Consider the following 26,301-nt stretch of genomic DNA (forward strand, 5'->3'; position numbering starts at 1 on the left):
TTCGGTCACAAATTTAATTAACGCATTATTTTTTTTTACAAGCATCATCAGCATGGAAGCATGTCCTCTGGAATAGTGGCTGAAGCATGAAGGGGCATACAAATGTTTAGCATATCTGGCACATAGCATATCTGGCCAACTACAAATGTGCCATGCAAATGCCTGTTCCCACTTTCTGGTGATATTGTAAACAAGAAGCGGGCAGCATTATCTCCTGCAAATGTAAACAAACTTGTTTGTCTGAGTGATTGGGTGAACAAGAAGTAGGACTTAGTGGACTTGCAGGCTCTAAAATTTTACATAGTTTTATTTTTTTAAGTGCAGTTATGTAACAAAAAATCTACATTTGTAAATTGCACTTTTACGGCAAAGAGATTGCACTACAGTACTTGTATGAGGTGAATTGAAAAATACTGTTTCTTTCATTTATCATTTTTACGGTGCAAATATTTGTAATAAAAAATAATACACAGTTTGATTTCAGTTACAACACAAAATACAATATATATGAAAATGTAGAAAAACATCCAAAATATTTAATAAATTTCAGTTGGTATTCTATTGTTTAATCAGTGCAGAACTGATTAATTGCAATTAACTTTTTTAATCATGATTAATTTTTTTGAGTTAATCGCATGAGTTAACTGTGATTAATCGACAGCCCTACTATTTATTATTTCTTTTTCAGCAGTAGGTACAAACCCCACGCAGGGATTAGGGCCTCACAGCACTAGGCAGCATTCAAAACACAAAGATAGCCCATGTTCCAGAAACCAATCTCTTTCCTCCCCACACACATCCTTAGATTAACAGAGGAACTATGAAGTATAGTAATTAAAAAATATTCATATGAGTGGTCACACTGTCAGGCCTAAGCTTTCATGCTAGTTGAGGAATAATGGAGGGTAACAAATAAAAATATACTCTCATGAGACACTTAGGGAAAGGATATTTAATAAGACACCAGTCCTGCCTTCCTGGTATATCCAAAATTCCCCACTGAAGCCAATCAGTGTTTTGGAATGCTTAAAGCAGGCAGGGTGAGGGGAATTGCTGTGGGGCAAAGGAAGGAATCCTCATCTCTTTCAGATGACTTTGGATGCAGTGGCAAGCTTTAGAAAAGGAGGAGATTTAGTATTGTTTTAAGTCAATTCACTCCTTAGCTGAGGAAATGACGAGAGGGAAGTTGTCCCGTCTCAGGAACCATGTGGCATTCCAAGATAAGACAAACAGTTGCTAATTTGAGTCTAAAAGCAGGAAATGTGATACTTTTTATTTCCTTCTATGCAAGCAAAACAATGTGACTGGCTGTGTGAACACATTTCTTCTCCTGCTGAATCGCAGACATATCAAAATCTAGCGCTTCATCGGGACATACCAGTTTCGCATTTATTATTTTGGATGTTATGGATAAAAACGGTACTCATTCGGATAGTTCATGGCCACCAAACTTTTGGGGTAAGATTATTTTTTTTACTAGAGTATTATTAGTAGGAATTAGAACACAAGTATGCCACCAATTACTTTGTAAAATGTCATGTTATCACTGGGGTAGATTTCTAGAATTATTACCACTGAAACAATTAATGGATTACTTATTTTTGTGGTGCAAATATTTTCCAAATGCTCCTTAATGAAATGTCAGGATAGTTTCTTAATGAATCCAAACAGCTGAGATCTAGCAGGTGGGTTTTTGAGCCAGATCTCAACCATGGTCTGATCCAAAGTCCATTATTGAAGTCAATGAGTTTGTCAATTGATTTCAATGGCTTTTTAAGCACCTAATCTCAGTAATTTAATGAAACTGCTCACATAAGGAAAGCAAGCAGGATTTGGTCCATTTTCAGATGAAAGGGATGTAGCAAAGACTAGAGGGAGTGCACTCTTTGGAATAATCGGTTTGTCTTTCCAAGCTGTGAAAGATTCCTAATAAGCTGAGAGCCTCATGAAAACAACTTGTCTTCACTGTCTCTCTCAGAATCTGACTTGTTCTTTGTCCATTAACTCTAATGTGCTATCATTAAATCCTGGGAAGGGTTCCTTAACCGAAATATATTGGGTATGAGACAGGGGTCTCAGTAATACCAAAATTCCGTAGGTAGATTCACAAAAAAAAAAAAAAAACAAAACAAAACACCAGCAGCAATCATGGAGATCACTTCACTCCAAAAAGTCCTAAAGCTTGCTATGCTTTACATTACACAAGTCACATACTGTATATTTGCCTATTTTATTCTTACCATCCCTTGTGATCTTTTCAGGAGTCCTTGCAATATGTAAATCTACAAAATAATATATGCTAAAAACAGCAAAGAGGCCTGCTTTATTATGAGGATGCGTTGGGAGTAAAGTAGGAGATCAGCTTATGGGACACTTTTGAGGGAGTTCCTTTCTGTCACCTTGTGTGAGTAACAGGCCTTTGAGTGCCAATCTCTGATTCCTTTATTGATATGTGCATTTCATAGGATGTGCTCTCCTTGTTTCGGGTACTGTCCTCGGGTATCTGAAGCAAAGATGACTGCCAATTTTTAGATTGAAACTGCATATTTTTCTAAAGTAGCTATTTCAGAATAGGAGTGAAAGAGTGCTTTCATATAGCCGGTACTTTGAGAATCCTTGAGTAAGAGGCACTACCTACTGTAAATTCCAGATTTTATTCTATTCTGAGCCAAGAATCAGAGGGCTATATTTTATCTCTAATGGAAAAATCCATCAGAAGGGCAAAGTTACATGAGACATTGTGAATTCACAATCCAGAGTTTTTAACTCAACAGGCACTGTGGTTTTCCAGCCAGAGAAGTCTGTGGACAAGATTCTTCATCTGCACTGAAGGCTGGGTATCTGCTCTACCCCCTGGGCCTAGCGCTGGCCCCCTTGGTAGCTGTGTTGCCATTACTTTTCTGCTCACTTTTGGGTGTCTCCCAGGGCTTGCCAAACCCCGGATTCTTCCAGGCTCAGGGCTGACTGCACAGAGAAAAACCTGCACAGGTTGCTATAATGCTGAGAGTCAGCATTAACTTGCATAAGAATTTTCTTGTGTTGTTCCCAAGGAATTGATATTGCACAGCACCACAATTCCCTCCACTTGGTGACACCCACACAGTAGATCAACCTCACAGTGAACCATCCAGTCTTCCTATGGAGGGGCTTCCATGGTTACAGAGAGAAGGTAGTGATGCCTCTGGCTCAATGCATTTCTCCCTAATAGTTGTGGGACATAGCAGTGGGATTGGCACTTCTTTCTTTCCCCCCATATCATGTGGGAAGGGATGGAATAGGCAAGGAGATTTCAGGAGATGGCATCAGTTAAAATGATATAGCATAGCTGCTTTCAGCAAAGTCTGACTTTAAGAATATATTTTACACACTCTCTCTTTTTAAGGAAGCATATAGTATTGTGAGCACTAACAAATTACTTAGGCCAGATCCTGCAGAAGTTTACACACAGTCTTAAATTTACTCTTGTGAGTCATCCAATTTGTTTCAAGGGGATTATAAATGTGTAGACTAAAGTGTGTGTAATTGTTTGCTGATCAGGGACTTACTTGGAGTGGACAAAGTTAAATACTGTAAAAACTGTTAGAACAATTCACCGTCCTTATTAATCTATTGTCCAATAGCTGGTATCATACTCTGAAAATTATCTACAGGAATCCTGTTTTCTGGAACTCTTGAAGTTTCCACTGTTAACTTGAGACCATAGCTCTTTTAGAAGTGATTTTAAGAATTTTAAAACAATAAACAAAGTAAAGTCTCCACTGCAAGACTTACTGTTTATTTATATTTGAGCACATATTATTCTTTTCCAAACCGGTCAATACCACAGTATATTATTAAAAGTCCACATGTAATGGGGTGCAGTCACCACTAGGGTACCTCCTCCTGTCTATTCAGGGGATTAGCTCCATCCAGATCTGACACTCCTTTTTGTCATTTGCTCTCACTGCAGCTCTTTTTGCTCTCTGGGACTCAGCACGCTCTCTCTTCGTGACTTGGCCCTCCAGCCAGGTCACTATCAGTGTTTCCCCTTTGGGGGTATTAAAGTCCCACTAGATTAGCTATCCTCATGCCACTCCAGACAGTTTTCCAATCCAGGGCTAGGTCCTGTGCCTCTTCCCAGTGGCTGGTAGGGGAACTCAGGCCAACCCAGTACTCTGGGTTCCAGTCCAGGGACCCGATGCCTAGCAACTATGGTCTGCTCACTCCCAGGACTCCTTTCTACCTCTCTGCCTTATCTTCTGCCTCCCCCCAGTTTTCCAGCCTAAACACTCTTCTTCCAGGAAACAACTGTTTACTTTTAACTGTATAGCCCCAAACATCCTCCCTTCTCCCAGGAACTAACTACAGATTACTTCCCCTACAGCCCCTTTCTGGTCTCAGCTTGCTGGCTTTGTACGGGCCCAGCCTGTACCTGCTCAGCTGAGCTTCATCTTCTGTTAGGGTTTGCCTGTCCAGGCTAATTCTTCCCTAGGTGCAGCCCCTTCCCAGTTACCTTAACCCTTTCAGGTGAGGTGTGAAGTGAGCACCTCAGCACACCAGATAAGCAAAGTTGTGTGTGTATATATATATATATATATATATATATAATAGAAACAGCATATATACTGTGACAGGGTCGGGTCAGATGACTATAGGAGAGTAATAGAAGGCAGATATATTAGCCCCACATTAAGTAGGTCCCTTTTCCCTGTGTAAGGTAACAGGGGCAGTTCCAGAACAATCAGGAACCTTCTGGAGACAATTAAGACAGACTGATTAGAACACCTGCAGCCAATCAAGAAGCTGCTAGACTCAATTAAGGCAGGCTAGTCAGGGCACCTGGGTTTTAAAAAGGAGCTCACTTCAGTTTTTGGTGCGTGTGTAAGGAGCTGGGAGCAAGAGGCGCGAGGAGCTGAGAGTGAGAATTCATACTGTTGGAGGACTGAAGAGTACAAGCATCATCAGACACCAGGAGGAAGGTCCTATGGTGAGGATAAAGAAGGTGTTGGGAGGAGACCATGGGGAAGAAGTCCAGGGAGTTGTAGCTGTTGCACAGCTGTTCCAGGAAGCACTCTAAACAGCTGTATTCCACAGGGCCCTGGGCTGGAACCCGGAGTAGAGGGCAGGCCCGGGTTCCTCCCAAACCTCCCAACTCCTGGTCAGACACAGAAGGAGTTGACCTGGACTGTGGGTTCACGAAAACGGCCAAACTGCGGGCTGCTGTGAAGCTCCAAGGCGAGCAAATCCGCCAATAAGTGCAAGACCCACCAAGGTAGAGGAGGAACTTTGTCACAATGCACAGCTTGGCTTGAGTCATGTTATGTGAATTGTGTTAGTGGTCTCAGTCAACTTCCTATTAGACAGCTGTCCACATCATAAAAAAGCACCTTGAGAAATGACACAAACTAGCATCCTTGTTTGAAGGTTCAGCAGAAAGGCCAAGGACTGAATGGACCTGGAGTTTTAACCACTCTCTTTCACCCCTGAAAGTGTCTCCTCCAAATCACACTATCAGAGCAACGTGAGGGGAGCTTTCACTATTGCTGAGTATGCCCTAATTGTCCTGGGGATTTCATGTACCACAGTCATCATTGTGGAACCTTTCACAAACACTAAATTAAACACCTTTCACAAACTCTCCCAAAACCTGGCATGCAGCACAAATACATGAATAAACTGTAAACAGGATAATTTTGTGGGCCTAAAAATCATGAGTGTTTCTATTAGGCATAGAAAAATTGATTTTAACCTCTTTTCTTAGTGTACACTTCCAGGAGTTTTGTAATAAATGTCATGGCCTTGTCACTAAACTTCCTCTATTTAATAGGGAAACCATAGCAAACATGTGATAGGTGGTGATACCTTCTCTTTCTGTCAGCTTAGCAAGGTTGCTGTAGCCTCTGGCAGCTCTGCTCCTTGCCTAGCCAATTAAAGAGGTCTCAAGAGGTGCTTCCGGGTTGCAAGGAGGAATTTTTTTTTCCACTTGGAAAGCAAGAATACGCCTGTCTCAGACAACTTGGCTGGACTAATCTGACAAGGAAGAAATCTCCACTTATAGTCACTAATCTCTTTTTTGATCCAATCTGTTTATGGAATCATAGGGTAAGAAAGGACCGCCAGGGTCATGTAGTCTAGCTCCCTGCCAAGATGTTTTGATGCCAATATACTCTCTCTGGGGGAAAATGGGCATTAGGTGTGAAGATACAGTAGTACCAGTTTGTGTAAACAAGGATCAGACTGTCAGTCTCGTCAGAATGGTCGCTACAGTCTCATAGAGCTCACTGAAATACTACTGATGGAGAGAAGTGCTGGCATGAAATGTTGTAGGATAATCTACTGTATCTGTTCATTTCCTGTGTACTCACTAAATATGGCATCTTGGGAACAGGGTCTGGGGCATTTTCCTCCAGAATTCTTTTAGAAACTCACTCTGAGAGTGAACAGTTGTGTGTCTCCCGTTCGCCACTTTCTGAGTGTGCCACCCCCTCTTCCTACTGTGCCTCTCACTTCTCTTTTCATTGTCACTTCCTTTCACTTCCCCCATGCTCCTTCTACACTCTTTGCACTCCTCCATTCTGCCCTTAGCGGTACAGCATAACAGTTCCAACAACTGCTGTGACAGTCTATATCCTTATGTCCACTCTTTTTACAAGACTATGATGGATTTTGTACAAAGTATGCCTTGTGAGGTATCATCTGAAAACTCATAATGTGCTGATTATTATTGTCCTAGTAAAATATGTGTGGCAACATGGTATGTAAAGTTATAAGATTCTACTGTATGGCTTGACTAAGGCTTCTAAATTTAGAAAAACAGGCATAAACCAGTTCCTCAGAGACAAAAGGCAAATTGATGCCTCAGCCAAGTGCCAACAAAATCAAACGGACTATCACCTGGGTAAGTGGCCATTCTTTCGCAGGAAGAAGGGTGTGAGCAAGAATTTTACAAGTTGGCAATGGAACAGCTGGAGGCTCCTATGCAAACAGACTGACTGTGGCCTGAACCCCAGCTGGAGATGATTCAAAAAGAAGAGAATTATTATAAAAAAGGGGAGCAAACTCCCCTGATTACCTCTTTCCCCTCATCTCTACGCATGGCATCAACAATACTTGAAAGATAAAAGACACCTCATAGAACTGGAGGAAAGATCCTGGATAAAAGGATTCTAGACAGACTGCTGTAAACATGTGGTGAGAGAGAGTCTTTTCTTTTAATTCACTTTAGCTTGTTCACTTAGCTATTAGTTGTATTTTACCTTTAATTTCCTTGTAACCAAATTCTAACTTTTATGCCTCATTACTTGTAATTGCTTAAAATCTTTCTTTAGTTAATAAACTTGTTTTATTGTTTTATCTAAGCCAGGGTGTTTGGATTGAAGTGTTTGGGAAACTCCACTTGAGCTAGCAAGGTTTGTGCATATCATTTCCTATTAATGAAATGATGGACTTTATATGAACTTTTATTGTCCAGGAGGATGCTGGGCAGTACAAGATGCACATTTCTGGGGGAAAGTCTGGGACTGGAAATTTGCTGGTGTTACTCTGCAGTATAATTCAAGGATGGCAGGCTGGCTGGCTGAAGCACTCTTGCAGTATAGTTGGGGGTAATTTACCTGGTGGAGGCTGTGTATGAGCAGGCCAGGAGTGGTTGCTTTCACAGTGAAGCATTGTAAATGGCACCCCAGGTTGGAGAATTGAGGGCACACAGTTGTCCAACAGTCCAGATTGTACCCTGGAGAATGTCACAGCTGCCTTACTCTCTTGCTATACTTACGGACATTAAGAGCCAGAACCTTGAATGCATGTGTAGTGCACATGAGGTGGGAGGATAATGGTGGCTTTAATACATCATTTTCTTACCAAGTCCCAGGGCTGTTCTGTGCTGGGCTAGATCCCTAGCACAACCTGAAGGGACCATTGTTCTGGCAGCCCATGATTGTTAGGGTGTGTGATAGCCCAGACAATTCCTGTGCCAGCAGACAAGAGGTGGGATGGCAAGGCACAAAAGCTCCACAACACCTGAAGTTCTGTTATGCAGGGGGACTCCGCAAGTGGCCAGCTAAGCCAGCTTTCGGGTAGCTTTGCACAGCTGGAGTGGAACAAAACAGCTGGAACACACCCCACAATCAGAGCCTCAGACTCCAGGTGCTGCATCACCCTTGGTAGCCTTGTTTCCTGAAACAATATTACTGGTTTTCCTTTTTTAATTATTCCATGCTGGAATGGCTAGTTTTTTTAATGATATTTTAATTGGTGGTGAAAAGCCAAACCTGTCTCTGGAAGGATGGCTTAATACCTCAGCTGGAACTTCCCTTGCAATCGTTTTCTTTCTGTCACTTTTCTAGAACCCTTATTATGATATGGAAAACCCAAAGATTAAAAGATACCACCCTCTGAAACATATCACCCCACTTACCACAGAGGGGCAACTTCACTCTAAGCACCTCTTTTTTCCCCTGCAGATGTGGCCTCCTTCCGCAGAATCTTTGGGCTGGATTAAGACTGACCCCTGCCTAGATTTACACCTGGGATGTGGGGAAAGAGTGTAAGGAGCCTCTTCTGGCCTTGCACCTCCTGGGCAGGGGTGAGACAATTGCAATCTTTACAAACCCTTGTCAGTGGTGGCAACCCCATGGGACCAGGGTGGGGAGGTCTTGCGGCAGAGCTATCCAGCCATGCCGTATCATCCCAAGGTACAATCCCTTCCAGAGCTCTCCCTGGGGCAGTAGGGCTCATGAACTAGTAGCTAGGAGCCATAATGGAGCCTTTTGTTTGCAACTGAAGATATTGTGATGGCACAAAATGCACATATGCAGTAATTCTGATGCCTGGGTAACCAGGTTATCAATATATAGTACAGTATGTACAATGTGGATGAATTGATGTTGCTCTCTTTGTCTTAAAATTATTTATTTTAATTGTTTTGCCATTTTTAACGGTCAACCTCACTGCAGTTTTTTAAAATTAATTACCATTTATAAAATATAGATCAACTCAGTAAAGAGTTGATGTAAATATCAGGCCAAATTTAGCAACTGGATGTGGAAGAATAAAGAGGTCAAAGACAAAGGTGGTACTTTTAAGCAACATGGGGGGAAGGAAAGGGAGGGGAAAGATTTAGTGAGCTGGTAAGACCGGGAGTCAGAATATCCCTGAGTTCTTCCCAGAACAATGTGTGTCAGCATCTCTCACAAACTGCCAATTGGAGCATATAAACCCGCACATTAACCACACCCTCCCAACTGGCAGACCCTGCCCTTTTGGAGCTATGGATCACAAGCATGTGAGTTAGCCAGCCCCCCAGTGCTATCAAACAACAGATGGCTAGAAGTGTATTGTGTATAGCTGCTACATAGCTGTGCTTGTAGAGGGTGATGAGGAGACACTCTTTCTTCCCCAGCAGTGAACCTGTGCAATAGAGGGCAGGATTTTACTCACTGATTGAATACATTGAAATGTATTCAGATTCCTGGGTTAAGGAGACCATTTTAGGGTGAAGTGTTAATTCTTATCATACCCAATGTGAGATTAGAAGTGCTGTCTTCTCTTAGGAACAACCAGAACTTTGTTCTGCCTGGCTGCAGCAGGTAGAGACTTTCTAGGGAAAGAATTACACTTTTGTTAACAGCCATGGGTGGCATTTGGGGCACTGATAGCTGCTGCAGTTCAGAGTGCTGTAGAACAAAGATGAAGGATGATCCTGTGGTTAGAGTCTAGCTTGAGACTTGGGAGACCTGCTCTGGCACAGAACTCCTGTGTGACCTTGGGCAAGTTACTTAGTCTCCCTGTGCCTCAGGTCCCTTTCTGTAAAATGAGGATAGTAGCAGTGCCCTACCTCACAGGGGTGTTGTGTGGATAGATACATTACAGACTCTGAGATGCTCAAATACTATGGTAATTGGGGATGCCCCTACCATAGAACACAGAATCTGATAGACAAAGAGGCAGACTGATGTATTTTTTGTGTGATCCCCTGGAAATACACAAAAATTATGTGGATGCTTAACTGTAAATCTGTTTTATGGACAGAAAGGAAACCCATATATCTCCAAAACTGACACTTAAACAGTGTTATGAAAGAAATGAAGGAATCCTGGAGCGTGATTAGATAACTCCTTATACTTTTTCCTCCACCTTATTAGCAATCTCAGGTACAATGTGCCTCCAAGGCCTTCCTCCAATTCCACAGGCAAATGTTACACTGTGACATGGATTTGATAGTGAGAACATTTTTCCTTTGACTTAGCAAAAGATTTCATTTGTATGAGTAATTCTGTTTTTCTTATTACCGGAGCATAGTGACAATGTGTTTACATGGTGCATTTGTGGCAACTGGGATGACTCCAATTGCAAACTCAGTTTCGACTGTAAGCCCTTTCGGTTAGGAAGTGTTCATAAAGTGCCTCATTTGGGCCTCTCGGCACTACTGCAATATAAATGAATATAGTAATTGTAATCAATATAAACCTTGTCTAACGGAGACTGAAAGCACTGGAAAGGCTATTTTTTTCTGAGTAGGGGTCTAGAATGTATGTATTCCCCGTCGTCTCAGTGTAACATTTGCTAGATGGCTTCTGGGGCAAGATGGGTCTCTCTGGATGAAATACCAATTTCCTGATTTCTTTATTGAAGCTGATATAATTCAAAGCAAACCCATAAAGTATTTAGGCCCTGATCCTCAAGTACAGTTGAGGAGTGCACAGTACAGCTATTCACCATTGCACTCCCCAAGTGCTGGGCTGGCTGGCTGCTGATCTGATCAAGCATAAGTTAACAGCCTGAGAGCTGCCTAATGATTCTGATCATGACCTCAAGGTGATGTTATGGCATCCCCTCATACACTGGCTACCTCTCTTACACTGTCACTGGCTGAAGTGAGGCGGGTTGGTGTTTTAGCTATTATACCAGCTCTACACCACTTGAGGATCTTCCTGTTCCCATCTACATTGACTTTAGGGTGATCTGTACTGGTGGTATGGTGAGGTCAGTCATATCCATCAGGATTGCACCAAAACATAGAAGGCAATCCAAATCACACAGACAGCAATGCAACATCCAAAGAGTTCGGTCCTCAGTGCACCAAGAGAACTTCCAAACACTCCTCAGTGGAAAAACTGGCCATATGCACACCTGGAAATGATAGCACAAGTGTTGAAGACTTGGAAGCCCTAAAATAGACCATCCATGAGGTTTGCAAGGAATCCACTGGCCTTGCTACCCACCGCCATCAGGACTGGTTTGACAACAACAACACTGAGATTATAGCCCCTTTGGACCAGAAGAGAAAAAGCTTTCTGCAACTGGCAAAACCAACCACTATCCAGTCAGAAGCAGAGCTCTTTCTATCAGTTCAAAGCTGCAGTTCAAAGGAGGATCCGAAAAATCAAACACAAATGGTGAGAGGACAAAGCAAAAGAAATCCAAACATTCGCCAACAGACATGATATACGGAGCTTTTTTTGTGAGACAAAGACCCTGTATGGACCGAGCTCATGTGACCTCACACCTCTGAGATCCGAAGATGTAGTACCCTTCTTAAAGATAACAAATCCATCAAAGAGCACTGGAAGAAACACTACCAACGGCTTCTAAATCGAGAATCGACTGTGACTGATGACACCATAAACTCCATCCCTCAGCACCCAATCTGGAAAACTCTTGCCAACCCACCAACACCTGAAGAGGTCTGCAAAGCAATTAAACAAACAAAGAAGAATAAAGCACCAGTTCCTGATGGCATACCAGCTGAAAGTGTGGGGAGAAACACTGACTAACAAGCTTCACTTGCTGCTCCTCAAAATCTGGCGCACTGAAGAAATCTCTGCCGACTTACATAATGCTAACATCATCACCATTTTCAAAAATGGGGACAGGGCCAACTGTAGCAACTATCAAGGCATCACCCTCCTCTCCATCTCTGGGAAGATTCTTGCCAGAATCTGACCGAATTGCCTGCTCCCTCTTGCAGAGGAAGTACTTCCAGAGTCCCAGTGCAGCCTCAGACCATCACGAGGCACCATTGACATGATTTTCACAGCCAGCAGATCCAGGAAAAATGTCAAGAACACCACCAGAAGCTGTATATGGCATTTATCGATCTGACCAAAGCCTTCGACTCTGTCAACTGTGAGGCTCTGTGGAAAATCATGTCAAAGTTTGGCTGCCCAAGCAAATTTATCACCATTGTAAGACTCCTCCATGACCAGATGACTACCTGCATCCTGTGCAGAGGCTCTATCTCTGAGCCCTTTGTCATCCGAACTGGGGTAAAACAAGGTAGTGTACTGGCATGCACCCTTTTCTCCATTTCTGTAGCATCTATGAAAACACTAACCCAAGATCGTCTACCACAGGGGATTGGCATCCAATATTGGACTGACGGCAATGACTCCAACCCTTCTCATCTCCGTGCCAGGACTAAAGTAATATCGGCAACAATAACTGAACTCCAGTATGCAGATGATTGTGCTGTAGTTGCACTCTCAAAGTAGGATCTTCAAATAGCCCTTAATTGCTTCTCTGAAGCTTACAAAAGCCTAGGGCTAACTCTGAACATTGGCAAAACAAAAGTTCTCCACCGGCCAGTCCCCGGTCCATCATCAGACCCAGCAAGGAAGATCTACATTGACAAAGAAGAACTGGAAAATGTAGAATACTTTGTCTATCTTGGCAGCCATCTCTCACACAGGGCAGACATAGATGTCGAGATTCAGCACAGAATTCGCCATGCCAGCCTTGCCTTTGGCACACTGTCTTGCCAGGTATTCAACAATCAAAACATCAGAACACATACTAAAATCTTAGTTTACAAAGCAGTGATAATCCAAACTCTCTTTTATGGCTGTGAGACAGCGGACCTACAGAAAACACCTGAGAAACCTGGAACGCCATCACCAGCACTTTCTTCAGAAGATCCTCAACATAAAGTGGGAAGATCGTCACACTGATGTCAGTGTCCTCACAGAGGCCATCATCTTCAGTGTTGAGGCCCTGATTATCCAGCACCAGCTAAGGTGGAGCGGGCCCTGTTCGCGCATGTCTGATGTATGTGTCAAGGCTGAATCCCCACTTTGGCACCTCGAGTGCAGGAAGCGGGAGTTTGCAAGAATTTAAAAAATTCATACTTGCCACTCCAGGCTTGTATTACACTCCCAAGGTTACAGCTTCTCTCTGACCTTGGTTTGGTAAACGCTGCCACCACCCAAATGCAAAAAAACCTCTTTGAGCCCAGGAAGGAGCATGTGACCAGAAAAAGGGAATTCCTCCCTGTGGGATACCCTCAAGCCCTTTCACGCCCCCTCCTGGGAAGAGCTGAGAAAGAAAACAAAGGAAATTAGCTGTGGCTACCAACTAAGCAAACAACATATGCACAAACCTCTTAGGGACACACAAATCCAATCCTGTTCTTAAAAAAGGTAACATTTATTAAAAACAAAAAGAAAGAAAATACATTTGGAACCTAGGCTTTTTGCTAGATCTTAAAAGAAACAATTACAAAAAGTAAGCATCAAGATAGCTCTCTTGAGGTTCAGCTTAAAGGTTATAAGCAAAACAAAAGCATCTGGGGTTAGCACAGAGGAGATCCACACGCCAAAATAAGACAGAAACCTGATAGTGTCTGTCTAAACATTCCCTATCCAAATTATTTCTTCTAGGTATGGAAGATACTTTTTCATACCTGGTTCAAACCTTACACAACATTTCTGCCTTTAGCATTGCTGCTCCATGTCCCTGCAGCCCAGAGAACAACAGACAAAGGGAAAGTTTCTTTCCCCATTTTAAAAAGTTTCAGCCTTCCCATTGGCTCTTTTGGTCAGGTGCCCACTTTTTTTTTTCTTTACCTGGGGGACTTTTTAACCCTTTACAGGTAAAACAAGTAAAGAATAGCTACCAAGAGGTAGCAGCTAACTGGTTGGCTGGGTGTCCATTAAAGGGAGCTATCCTCCACTTTATTTATCACAGTACACTTACCAAAACAACTGCTGTATGCCCAACTCACCAAAGGAGAAAGGAAACGAGGAGGCCAAAAGAAATGCTTTAAAGGCACCCTCAAGATAAATATCAAGAGACATGGTATCGACACCACACTCTGGGAGACAGCAGCCCAGGATGGGGATAACTGGCAAAGACTTGTCAGCGAGGGAATGCCCACTTTTGAGGAAAATCACCTTGCCCTGGTTGCAGAAAAACGCCAGAAAAGAAAGGAAAGACAACAGTCATGCAGCAATCGCGGCCCAACCCTGTCTTCCAACCATAGGCGCCGACTCCGTGGGTGCTCAAGGGCTCAAGCGCCCACAGAAAAAAAATAGTGGGTGCTCAGCACCCATGAGTCAAAACTTGAGTGTGGAATGGGATGAGTTCTGTGCTGCTAACAACTTCTGCCCTTGGGGCAGGGAGTTTGTTTATAAACAGATACAGGATGATTAAGATCACAAAAGGCTTGTCATTAAATTAAATTAAGGATCATTAGATGATCCTGGAGGCATTCCCAGGCACTCCAGTTAAAAGATAGGAAACAAAGTGTAGGAATAAATGGTCCATTTCAAGAATGGAGAGAAGTCAATAGAGGTGTCCCCCTAGGGGCTTGTACTGGTCTGGGACCAGTGCAGTTCAACATATTCATAAATGATCTGCAAAAAGGGGTAAACAGTGAGGTGGCAAAGTTTGCAGATGATACAAAACTACTCAAGATAGTTAAGTTCAAAACAGGCTGCAAAGAGTTACAAAGGGATCTCAAAACTGGGTGACTTGGCAACAAAATGGCAGATGAAATTCAATATTAAATGCGAAGTAATACACATGGCAAAATGTAATCCCAACTATACATACAAAATGCTGGTGCCTGAATTAGCTGTTACCCATCAAGAAAGAGATCTTGGAGTAATTTGCAGTACTCTGGAAGCACTATGTTTCCAGAGTACTGCAAATTCATAAGAATCCTTCTCACTGTGCCTGTATCATCCTGAACTGTGGGATGCTTTTTGTCCAGCTTCAGAAGACTTAAAAATTATCTCAGGTCATCAATGGGACAGACACAACTGAATAATGTAGCAGTCCTTAACACGCATCAAAATAATACCAGGGAACCTAGATATAAATAAGATTGCTGACACTTTCATCCAGAAAGCGACAGTGACACATAATGTCTTTAACTGGGATGTTAGTGAAGGCAGCTTGTAGGTGATTGCAATGATCTTAATATAATGTAATTCATGATAATGTAATTATGTAATTCATAACAATTGAATCATTATTAAAATAGTAAAGATACCAGTGATAAACACATTCAGTAACTAGAATATGAAAGAAGTGTATAAATAAACAGAAAATAGCTCCCCCCAAACACACATTGCTCCTTCCAAAGCAACCACCAGCAAAAACAAAAGTCAGCACTTATGCTTCCAGCACCACCTGCAATGTCTGCCAATGAGCCTGTGGCTCATGAATCAGACTTCAGTCACCAAAGGACCCATGAAAAATAAGACCTGTGAAGGAGATCATTCTCGACCTCGAGGGATCGATGCCACCCTGACTAGTGGTATGACAAAGTGGCTACAGGACAGGCTGGGCCAGGGGCTTAGCTTTAAATCAGAGGGGATGAGGGCAATGACCATACTGTAATGGAGTACAAGTGACACAAGGTATAGCACTGCTATAATTGCCCCAGATTAAACTATTTGAGACACTGCTTTCATTTCAAACATTTGTTCTTGTTTAGTCTGACAAGTAGAAATAGCATCAGGAGTGTGGATGTAAATGAAAGGCAGTTGGAGAATGGAAGGAGTACTCAGTAAGAGCTTGATCTGCAAAGGGATTTAGGTGCCTAACTGCCAGATTAGTGCTCACATCCAAAATTTAGACCCTCAAAAACCCTGCTCAGTGGCTGCCTAACCGTGTAGGTTCCTAAATTCCCTAGTCACCTACATTTCTTCCTGTAAAGTCCCATAGAAGCCTACATTTCTGCCAGTGGGATGCACAAAGCCAACTAAGTTCTGTCACTACTGAGTGCTTAAACCCTGGTGAGATCCTCAAACTAGGCATTCCCTTGCCAATCTCACCTGTGGAGCCTAATCCAGTAGGCATGCTCAGAGGCTGCCTAAGAGCTGGCTTATCAGATTGGGCCTTGCACAAAATACAGCTGCCAGTGAGCATGCTTCTTCCTGTTTATAACCCAGGATGTGGGAGATGTGAGTTCAAGTTCCCACTTTGTGTGATTCAGTGCAGGGACTTGAACCTAGGTTTCCCAGCTCCCAGGCAAATGCCCTAATTATTGGGATACTGGGCATTCAGGAGTGAGCCTTTTGTTGAAGCTGTTTCACTTTGTAGGAAATATTTAACTGTTCTTTGGAGCAGGGACTGGAATGACTCTATAGCTCTAACCATTGGGCTGGAGAGTCATTCATTCTTACTTTTTCTGGCCCAATGACTGTTTAAGTATTTTATGGAAAGTGGAACAACTTCACTAGGAAACACTAAGAGAGTCTCCACCCCGAATACTCTCCAGTGGTTGGGGCACTCATGTGGGATATGGGAGACCTGAATTCAAGTCCCTGCTTCAAATCAGGCAGAGTGGGGACTTGAACCTATGTCACGCATATCAGAGGTGAGGGCCCTGACCAGCAGCAGGCTGTAGGTGGGGCAACAGCATCTCACCTCCTCCTAACTTTTTTGCCAGGAAGGACTGACTTAGCTTAGGTGCTTAGCTCCAGGAGTGGGTTCACAGCAGTGAATTCCAAGTGAAGATAGGTGCCTCTCTCTGGCCTAGGCTTCCTGTCCCCTTGGCATTTCCAACTGGCTCGATTAGGTGACTTGCAACTTACCACATTGGCTTTTGTGAATCCCTTACTAAGCCACCTAATTGTTCCTATGCATTATATACAGGGAGCCTGGATGCCTAACTCAGGGCTGAGGATTCCGCTGGTGACAAGGGGCCTACAGTTAGGTATTGCAGTGCTGAACCTTAGTCTCCTTTGGTCATCTACCCCTACAATATTCGTGACGGTGGCACCTATATGTAGTGCCATTCCTCTGGCAAACCAACAGCAGTGATTCTCATTGCTCTGTAAATCCTAAGGGTTCCCCCCCCCCCACCAAATCTATTAGAAATATTCATGTACCTGAAGAAGAAAAGACAGGATTTATGTTTATGATGTAGAAAGCCATTATTCATCTTCCCAGCCACTTTTCCAGCACGTCATGTCTCTGTACTCATCAGTAATATTTGAGAACGAGGGATTTGTAAGCAGTTTGTCAGTCAGATTTCTTATGTCTTTGGCAACATTGTTGCAGGATGTCTCTTCCACTGCTGCTTTTGTTGTCTTTCTATGTTACTAAGGAGCACCTGAAGCAACTTTGCATTCACCCATGCACTTGCCAATTTTGCAACCCACCCAACAACTGCAGGAAGCTGAAACTTCCTCCCAATTTGATCATGAGTATGAGTAGAGGTCATAGTTTGAAAGGAGGCACCATTTCCTTGGGAGGGACAGTGGTGTGTCAGCTATGTTACTGTGTTTTGTTTTCTAGCTAGCCCCTTCATTACTGTATGTCAAATATAGACTATTATCCTTTATATAAACTTCAGTAAATATAAAACTAAAACACAAATGCACCCTCTTCTGAGGAGTCTATTTAGACCAGTTTTAGACGGGTGTAACTGCTCTGATGTCACTATCAAGGGACTGTTGAGGCTAAAGATTTGGCAGAGAAGACACCAAATGTATCCTTGGTATAATTCAGATGAAGTCATCGATGAATCTTGGTATCCACACAGACAAGCAGATAAAGCAAATCACAAGCTACATAGATGCAAATCCACTGGGGAGAGAAACTGTGCATTGTACTGGGAACTTAGGGCTTGGCTACACTTGCGACTAGCTCACTACCCGTCCACACTGGTAAGGCACGCGGAGCGTTCTGACTCCATGGCTAGAGCGTTGCTTGTACTCCACCTCGGCAAGTGGAATAAAGTTTTGTGCACCACCACTGGAGTGCTGCAGCACCAGTGTGGACGCCCTGGTCTGTTATGCACTGTGATCGGCCTCCAGAAGTGTCCCACAATGCCTATTCTAGCCACTCTGGTCATCACTTTGAACTCTACTGCCCTGCCCTCAGGTGACCAACCATCAGACCCACCCTTTAAATTCTCTGGGAATTTTGAAAATCCCCTGCCTGTTTCCTCAGCCAGGCTTGGAGTACTCTCAGCAAATCTTTCCAGGTGACCATGCCTCCACACACCAGGCGATCCCCAGTATGAAGCAATGGCGAGGTGCTGGGCCTCATCAGTGTTTGGGGGGAGGAAACTGTCCAGTCTTAGCTGTTCTCCAGCCATAGGAATTATGATACCTTTGGGCAGATATCCAGGGACATAATGGAAGGGGGCCATGACCGGGACTTGGTGCAGTGCAGGAATAAAGTGAAGGACTTGTGGAACACCTACTGCAAAGCCCATGAGGAAAACAGCCACTCCATTGCTGCCCTGGCGACCTGCCGTTTTTACAAAGAGCCGGACGTGATACTTGGGGTCGACCCCACCTCCACTCCGAGTACCACCATGGACACTTCAGAGCCCAGTTCAACAAGGTGGGAGAAGGAGGAGGAGCAAAGCAGGAGCGAGGGTGCTCCAGTGGAGGAAGACACCCCAGAATCCCTAGATCCATGCGGCCAGGAGCTGTTCTCAAGCCAGGAGGAAGGTAGCCAATCGCAGCAGCCGGTGCTTGGGGAAGGACAGAAACCAGAGGAGGTTCCTGGTAAGCAGTTTTTATTTTGGGAAGGTGCAGGCTCTTGGGGTGAGGAGGGTTAGGGCTGCATGCATGCCTAGATGCGGAATAGGACGTTGATGTGCTCTCTCCCATTGCAGTAATCAGCCTCAGTGATCTCTTCAAAGGCCTCAGTGAGAACTTGGGTAATGCGCTTGCACAGGTTTCTCAGGAGAGCCACTGTGGTCCTTGACCCACTAAGGCTAACTTGTCCATGCCACTGTGCCATGAGGGGCGGGGGGACCATTGCTGCACACAGGCAAGCTGCATATGGGCCAGGGCGGAATCCACATTGCGGTAGAAGACCCTCCCTTGCTTCCCAGGACACCTTCAGCAGCAAGATATCTTCCAGGAAGAACTCCTGTGGAAAATGTGGGGACAGTGTTCAGTATAGGGTTCCCCTACTGCTGTTGGCTCTCCCCAAGGCACAGAAACCCAGAGGACAGTACAGCCGGGAAACAATCAGTCACGCTTGACCCTGTGCTTACTCACCATTTTGGGGCTCCTGTGGGTTATGTGCACTCGCTTTGGGACGAGCAAATTATGCTATTGTGTAGACTGTGCTTGCCCTTAAGTACGGGGGAATCATTGCTCTGTCTGGTGTGAACAATGCTGCCTCTGTGAAGTGTTACATTTTGCCTTTACAGATGCAACCTTGAGATCTCAGCCATCCGTGTTATCACCGGCTGAAAGACTCCAAAGAATCAGAAAGAGGCCACGTAGAAGCAAGGAAGACATGTGGCATGAAGTAATGCAGCATTCAAGTAATGAAAATCGAAAAGTGCAGGAGTGGCGGGACAGTGAAAGGAGGATCTGCCAGCAGCATGAGGAACGCCAGCACAGAAGCACGGTGCTCTGGCAGCAAAACACGGATTGGCTGATAAGCATAATGGAGCACCAAGTGGCGCTCCTACCAATCCAGGTGCTCCTACCCATGCAGGCGGAGCACTACTGTGCCTGACCCCCCCCCCCCCGCAGCCCTTGTCCCAAAACTCTTTCCCTTGCGCCCCCATGTCACCTCCAACCCACTTTCCCCAAGAGCTGGGTTCTTACCACCACCAGCTGCCTTCAACACCGGTAGCTTCACCACCCAGCCCTGAAAACTATGTCCCTTACCCTCTGCACTCAACCCCCATCACCATGCAGTATAGCCATCCTGAAGTGCAGCACTCATTGCACAGCACTCCAGACAGGAAGGCTGAGTATGATAACAGGACATACGCAAATCTGTGATTGTACCATTCCCCACCCCTCCCCTTTGCCCTTTCTGTTTCCCGAGCAGTTGTGTTTCTTTTCAATAAAGGAATTTTCTTTTCAATAAATGGATTTTTTGGCTTTGAAAACATTCTTTATTATTGCATAAAGTAAAAGATACCTTAGCCCAGGAAAGAAACAGGCACTGCAAGTCAGAGTAGCAAACACAGATTCCTACTAACATTAGAACCACTGCACTTCACTCCCATGCAGGGCACCAGACACTACTGGTGGCTTTCAGCCTCAGATTGCTTCCTCAAGGCATCCCTAATCCTTGCAGCCCTGTGCTGGGCCCCTCTAATAGCCCTGCTCTCTGGCTGTTCAAATTCAGCCTCCATGTATTGAACCTCCGAGTTCCATGCCTGAGTGAATTGTTCACCCTTCCCTTCACAAATGTTACGGAAAGTACAGAACACGGATATAACCATGGGGATGCTGTCATCAGCCACATCCAGCTTCCTATACAGAGAGCGCCAGCAGCTCTTTAAACAGTCAAAAGCACACTCCACAGTCATTCTGCACTGGCTCAGCCTGTTGTTGAACCACTCCTTGCTGCTGTCAAGGCTCCCTGTGTATGGTTCCATGAGCCACAGCATTAAAGGGTAAGCGGGGTCTCCAAGGATCACAATGGACATTTCGACTTCCCCTAAGGTGATCATCTGGTCTGGGAAAAAAGTCCCGACTTGCAGCTTCCTGAGGAAGCCAGTGTTCCGAAAGATGTGTGTGTCATGCACCTTTCTGGGTCAGCCTGCATTAATATCATGGTGATCCACAAGAGCCTGGAGAACCATAGAGAAATACCCCTTCCTATTAACGTACTCGGAGGCGAGGTGAGCTGGTGCCAGAATTGGAATATGTGTGCCATCTATCGCCCCTCTGCAGTTAGGGAAACCCATTTGTGCAAAGCCATCCACAATGTCATGCACCCTACCCAGAGTCTTGGTTCTTCTGAGCAGGATGCGATTAATGGCCCTGCAAACTTGCATCAACACGAGTCCAACGGTCGACTTTCCCACTCCAAACTGGTTAGTGACCGATCGGTAGCTGTCTGGAGTTCCTAACTTCCAGACTGCAATAGCCACCCGCTTCTCCACCGGCAGGACAGCTCTCAATCTCGTGTCCTTGCACCGCAGGGTGGGGGCAAGCTCCTCACACAGCCCCATGAAAGTGGCTTTTCTCATCTGAAAGTTCTGCAGCCACTGCTCGTCATCCCAGACTTGTATGACGATGTGATCCCACCACTCAGTGCTTGTTTCCTGAGCCCAAAAGCAGCGTTCCACGGTGGTGAGCGTGTCCGTGAATGCCACAAGCAAACTCGTGTCATATGCGTTACTCGAGTTGAAATCGTCGTTGGAGCCCTCACTGTCACTTTGGATCATAAGAAATAACTCGACTGTCAAACGTGACGTGCTGGCGAGACTTGTCAGCATACTCCTCAGCAGTTTGGGATCCATTCCTGCGGACCAAAAAGGAAGACAGAGTGCGCAGTACAAAAAACGTTGAAAGATGGTGCCAAACGTGGACGGAAGTGCAGGGATTGCTGGGATGCGAACTGATGCATCACGGGGTGTTGGGACAGGACCCAGAATGCCCCGCACTCCCTGCCCCCTTCCCACAAGCCACAGCACCAGAATGGGAAGAGGTGCTCTGTGGGATAGCTGCCCATCATGCACCGCTCCCAATGCCGCTGCAAGTGCTGCAAATGTGGCCACGCCAGTGTACTTGTTCCTGTCAGTGTGGACAGACTGCAGCGCTTTCCCTACTGCGCTCTCCGAAAGTGGGTTTAACTCAAAGCACTCTACATCTGCAAGTGCAGCCATGCCCTTAGTTTCCCTTTGCCATTTTTCTGCTAAACCTGAAGTAAACATTACAGTGGCTGTGGCTGGATGAAAACAAACCCAGTAGTGGTGAGGGGGCATGATCTCATGCTTGTGTGCTGTCCCTGCAGCCTATGTATGTTGCCTTCTGCTAACTGCTACTTTCCTGATCCTTTTGCTCATACAATCACTGCTTTCTCAGGGCTCAACCATTCCACTGGAGGAACAAGACCAAGTGTAGTGGTAGGAGGGAGAAAGGCCAAGAAAACATTGCTTAATAGTATTATTTGGTTAAGTTAATCAAATATATTTTACACTGTATTTGCCAAAAAAATCTGTGCAACAGTTACTGTGCTGCTCAGGTGAGGGCCGCTGTTTATTCCCACAGCTGATAGCTCCCCAAAGGGTCATGGATTTTTCTCATTTGAGAAAAGATTCCAAGCCCTGGAAGTAGTTTAGGAGGAGGTCAAGGGTATTTCTTCTGCCAAGGACTCAGCCAGTGTTTGAATGTGTCTGCACCAGTAGCAACACAAGGAAACAAGCTTTCTTTGTGCTCTCTCTTCTCTGGAGGCTAAGTTACACGCAGGTGAATTCTAGATTTAAGGATCAAACATGTCAAAATCTAGCAGGATCCAGTATCAGATCTGACCAGCATGTCATGGGGCCAAGAACTGTTCTTCAGTTATTCTTGTTACTGAGCCCTCATTTTAAAGCCTTTTGAAGAATAATACTTTGTTGTTACCAAGCGGCTTCCATCTGATTACCTTGGGCTGCTTTAACATTAAAGTGCATGAAACAAAGTGTTCCTCCTACATTCATAAAGTTAGCTTCAGTCTTCCTGTGAGTTATGTATTATTATTACAAGTGTTATTGTCCTCATTTTCCAGATGAGTAAGCTGCAGCACGGAGAGGCAGGGTAACTTGCTCACAGTCACAAAAGAAGTACGTGGAAGAGCACTAAATAGAGCTAAGTTGCCTGGGTCACAGTCTTGTGCTTTATAAGACTATCCTTCCACACATAACCCAATCTTATGCCCTGTATCGGGGGAGGAAGTGAAAGAAGTTCAGTGTCATACGGAACACAGTTTAGTACTGACTAGTATTTTCCTCACTCTTTTTAGCAGAATTTTAACTTCTTGCATGAGTCTAATTTAAGTGATTGAATATGGAGCCATATTATAGCTAAGGCTGCAACCAGTGCTCCATTATAAGATCCACAATCAGCCCTCTACTGACTCTTCCAAAACAAACCACCACCTTTACCATTTCAAAATGCAAAAAGCTAACTCTTAGGGTGCAGCATATTTTCTTCTGAAAAACTGAGAACATGCCTTTCCAGACATGGCAATTTTACAAATGACTTCTTTAAGAATGCTTTTAGAAGGGGATCATGGTTCTTTTTGTCCCCGTATACTGAATATATATAAAGCATTATTGTTAAATAATGACTGAGTCACTGAAACACTATATTTTGCCAGATAAAATTAGACAACCATTTACTCACATACATACAAACAAGAGAGACTGTAAATGGAGGAGTTTGAAGATTATGGAGAAATATGCAGCCTCTTAACACAAGTAGGATGCTGGGTTGCAGGAGGCTCAAGTTTCCAGTCGGCTCACAAAGGGTAGGAGGTAAGATGTTAGTATTTCTGGCCCAGAGCAGGTGAGCAAACTAGATGATCTGTGGGTCATATGTGGTGCTGCTTTATAGTCCATGCTTTACCTGTAATACGTAGCAGGGTGTGTAAAAATCTCTCTTTTCTATAGAATGAGGCCATGAAGGCATATGAAGACAAAGTTAAAGTTATTTCTTTGCGTAGGAAATGGAATATATTACACTTGTACATTTATTTAAGAGATTATGAGACTCATGGGTGTATTTGAATATTTAATTGATATGTCCATACTTTTAAATACCTAGTTTTTAAAATTGTATTATACTAGCTACAGGCAATAATAATAGTACTATTCTGAATTTATATCAACACCTTTCGTGTAATGGTCTCATCGCCCTTTATACACATTAATGAATTAAGCCTCACAACACTTCTGTAGCGTAGGTAGTATTATTCTCATTTTAAAGAGGGGAAAACTGTGAAAGAGAGAGGTCAAGTGTTTTTACCCAAGATCACATAGGAAGACTGTGGCAAAATGAGAAACAGAACACTTAGCAACAGATAATTAATTGAAGGGCCTATTACTACTGGATGAGAACTTAGAGTTGTATTCTCAAAATGGCATGCACAAAAAAAAAAGAAAGAAAAAAAAAGGAAAAGAAAAAAGAAGATGCAATTTCTAATTTCCCTGCTACACTAAATTTAATACTAGTGGCTGGAAATCAGATTTTATGGTGATGAGAGTGTTATAAGAATCTATATAGGTTAGACTAGGGGTCCCTCTGTGTTACCAGCCTGAAGTCAGTATTCAACAAAAGGCACTAACTGCTAAAAAATTAGACAATCTCCAAGTGAAAACAAGAAATACATGGAGGGGAAATAATGGGGGGAAATGAGACAATATGAACAAGGAATGGAGAATATAAGTTGATTCATTAAGGAAACACATGGGATATTTTTGAACTGGTGATGCAGAAGTTAAATCCATCAGCAGAATTCTCTCCACTGACCTTGGCAGCATTTCAGTGGTCACAGATTTCTACTTAATGGGGGACTGTTTTTGAGAAATGTCTCTAATGCTTTAGGTTCCAACAGGATTTCCTTCAGCATCAGGCAGCCAACAAAAATATTATAGAATTTCAGGGGTTAATATTCAGGACCTATTAAAAGTATCACATACGCTCAAGTCCTTACATCAAGCTGAAGATCTGCACCTTTGATCCAATACTGTACATTTTCTTTATTGTAATGTGCTGCTAACTGCCATGTACCTCATTAAAGAAATCCCTCTTCATTTGTGAAGACTCCATTTTAACCGCACTGTTAAATACTTTATCAAAAGTGTAAATGATTTTACTGTCAGTTTTATAGGATAGTCTTATTAGCTAAGTAGTTACTACAATAAAAGGTTATTCAATATTGCACTGTGGAATTATGTTCACTGTATCAGTACATTCAATTGGTTTAAATTCTTTAAAAGTGCATGTTACTCCAACTCTGTCTTTACAAGACAGACAGCAATGTTGTGCTGGAGGCTTGTGCACCGCACATGTGAGCAGATGAAAACTGTTTGTTGCTATTTCAGTAGCGTTTAGGAAAATAGGCTGAAGCCCTGAAGTAACAGTTTCTATGACTGCCTTCACACAGGATTCTTTAGAAGACCCAGTTACTGCTTTGCTTAGTTCTTTAAACGACTGTGCTGCTGTCAGGAAATTAAAACATGGTGATGTCTAGATGTTTCCTCTTGGTCATTACAATTACTCTGTCTTTATTATCCCTTTCAATGCTGGTCACTAGGGAAATCAAGTGAGCTTTGACTTGGTTTTTATGATTTTCATATGGCATCTTAAACTTTTCTTTTCAGCTTTTTATCAAGAACAAAGACCGGTAACGTAGCTACAAAGCAAGTTTAGTGCTCCAACTGTAAGACAGGTAGAGTTTCATGCAAACAGTCACAAATCCCTTGTAAACAGTACTTCACAAAGTTTGTTTGAACGTTTCCCCTGCACACGAGCGTTCCAAACTCTGAGCAGGATACTAACCCAAGAGTCTACACCAGAGAGCTCAGAATCTTCCTGAGTTTCTAGTAGTTACCAAATAGAGTATTGGTCGTGGTGCTCTCCATCTCCTGAATGTTTGCTGTGAGTACTTCTAGCATAACAACCTCTGAACTATTTTATCTGCTGCTCTACTTTCATCAGTATAGATTGCCAGCAGAGGGCAATCTTGTTACTAGGTAGGCGGCTTGGTTATGAAATGTAAACCTCTGTTCAAGAGCATTGTTCTCCGGGTGGCAAACATAATAACACCACCTCAGGGACTCATGATTTTCCTATTTACTCAGTTTGGCTAATGGTTTATTTCTGGAAGCTTCTAGAAACCCTTCAGGTAGAGGAGTGTTAAGTAGCTGCCTGCTTAACCCACCACCATCCAGGCCGGCTGTGTAAGCCTCCACAGCATCTGTTTTCCCAGTGTCCCCATTACCTGAATCAGTCTGTGCTGCGAGCAATCACTTCTGTTCTTTTCACCATCACCACACTGTGACCCTTTTCCAACATTTGCCATGACAAAGATCGCAGCTGGTTCATTCTGCCAACCCACTGATTCACTCAGTCTATTGAATCAGGGATTTGTTACAAACAATCAGAGGGTGATAAAGATCAGGGAATAAAATAATTCTAAACACTTGTCAGTTGTAGGGACGTTGTTTTGGCAAACTACACACAACAACAACGGTGTATGCCACACGGGTTAGCTTATTGATCTGAGCCTCAAGTACCTTGCTGGGCTTCTTAGAAGCAAAGTCCAAACCCTAGCAGGTTCAACTCCTTACTTCATCAGTGCTAGCAAAATGTATTTAGTTTGTTACTTGTG

The 26,301-nt window shown here is 43.6% G+C and overlaps 2 protein-coding genes across 3 annotated transcripts in view; both read left to right on the top strand.

The window, feature by feature from the left end:
- Window positions 1-1,345: 1,345 nt before the first annotated feature.
- Window positions 1,346-26,301, top strand: part of MYCT1 (MYC target 1) — a 38,170-nt gene continuing 13,214 nt past the window's right edge. Inside the window, exon 1 of the mRNA XM_084624397.1 lies at window positions 1,346-1,458. Within this exon, the coding sequence (XP_084480523.1) occupies window positions 1,407-1,458 (52 nt within the window). The 5' untranslated portion in view covers window positions 1,346-1,406. The remainder of the gene's footprint in view (window positions 1,459-26,301) is intronic.
- The window catches only part of VIP (vasoactive intestinal peptide), a 66,244-nt gene continuing 41,312 nt past the window's right edge, over window positions 1,370-26,301 (top strand). The window contains exon 1 of one of the 2 annotated variants that reach the window (XM_084624396.1): window positions 1,370-1,458. In XM_084624396.1, coding sequence (XP_084480522.1) covers window positions 1,439-1,458 — 20 coding nt within the window. In that variant the 5' untranslated portion in view covers window positions 1,370-1,438. The remainder of the gene's footprint in view (window positions 1,459-26,301) is intronic. The other variant, XM_084624394.1, reaches the window with a different exon arrangement.

This window comes from Lepidochelys olivacea (assembly GCF_965140295.1).
Source record: "Lepidochelys olivacea isolate rLepOli2 genome assembly, chromosome: 3".
Lineage (NCBI taxonomy): Eukaryota > Metazoa > Chordata > Testudines > Cheloniidae > Lepidochelys > Lepidochelys olivacea.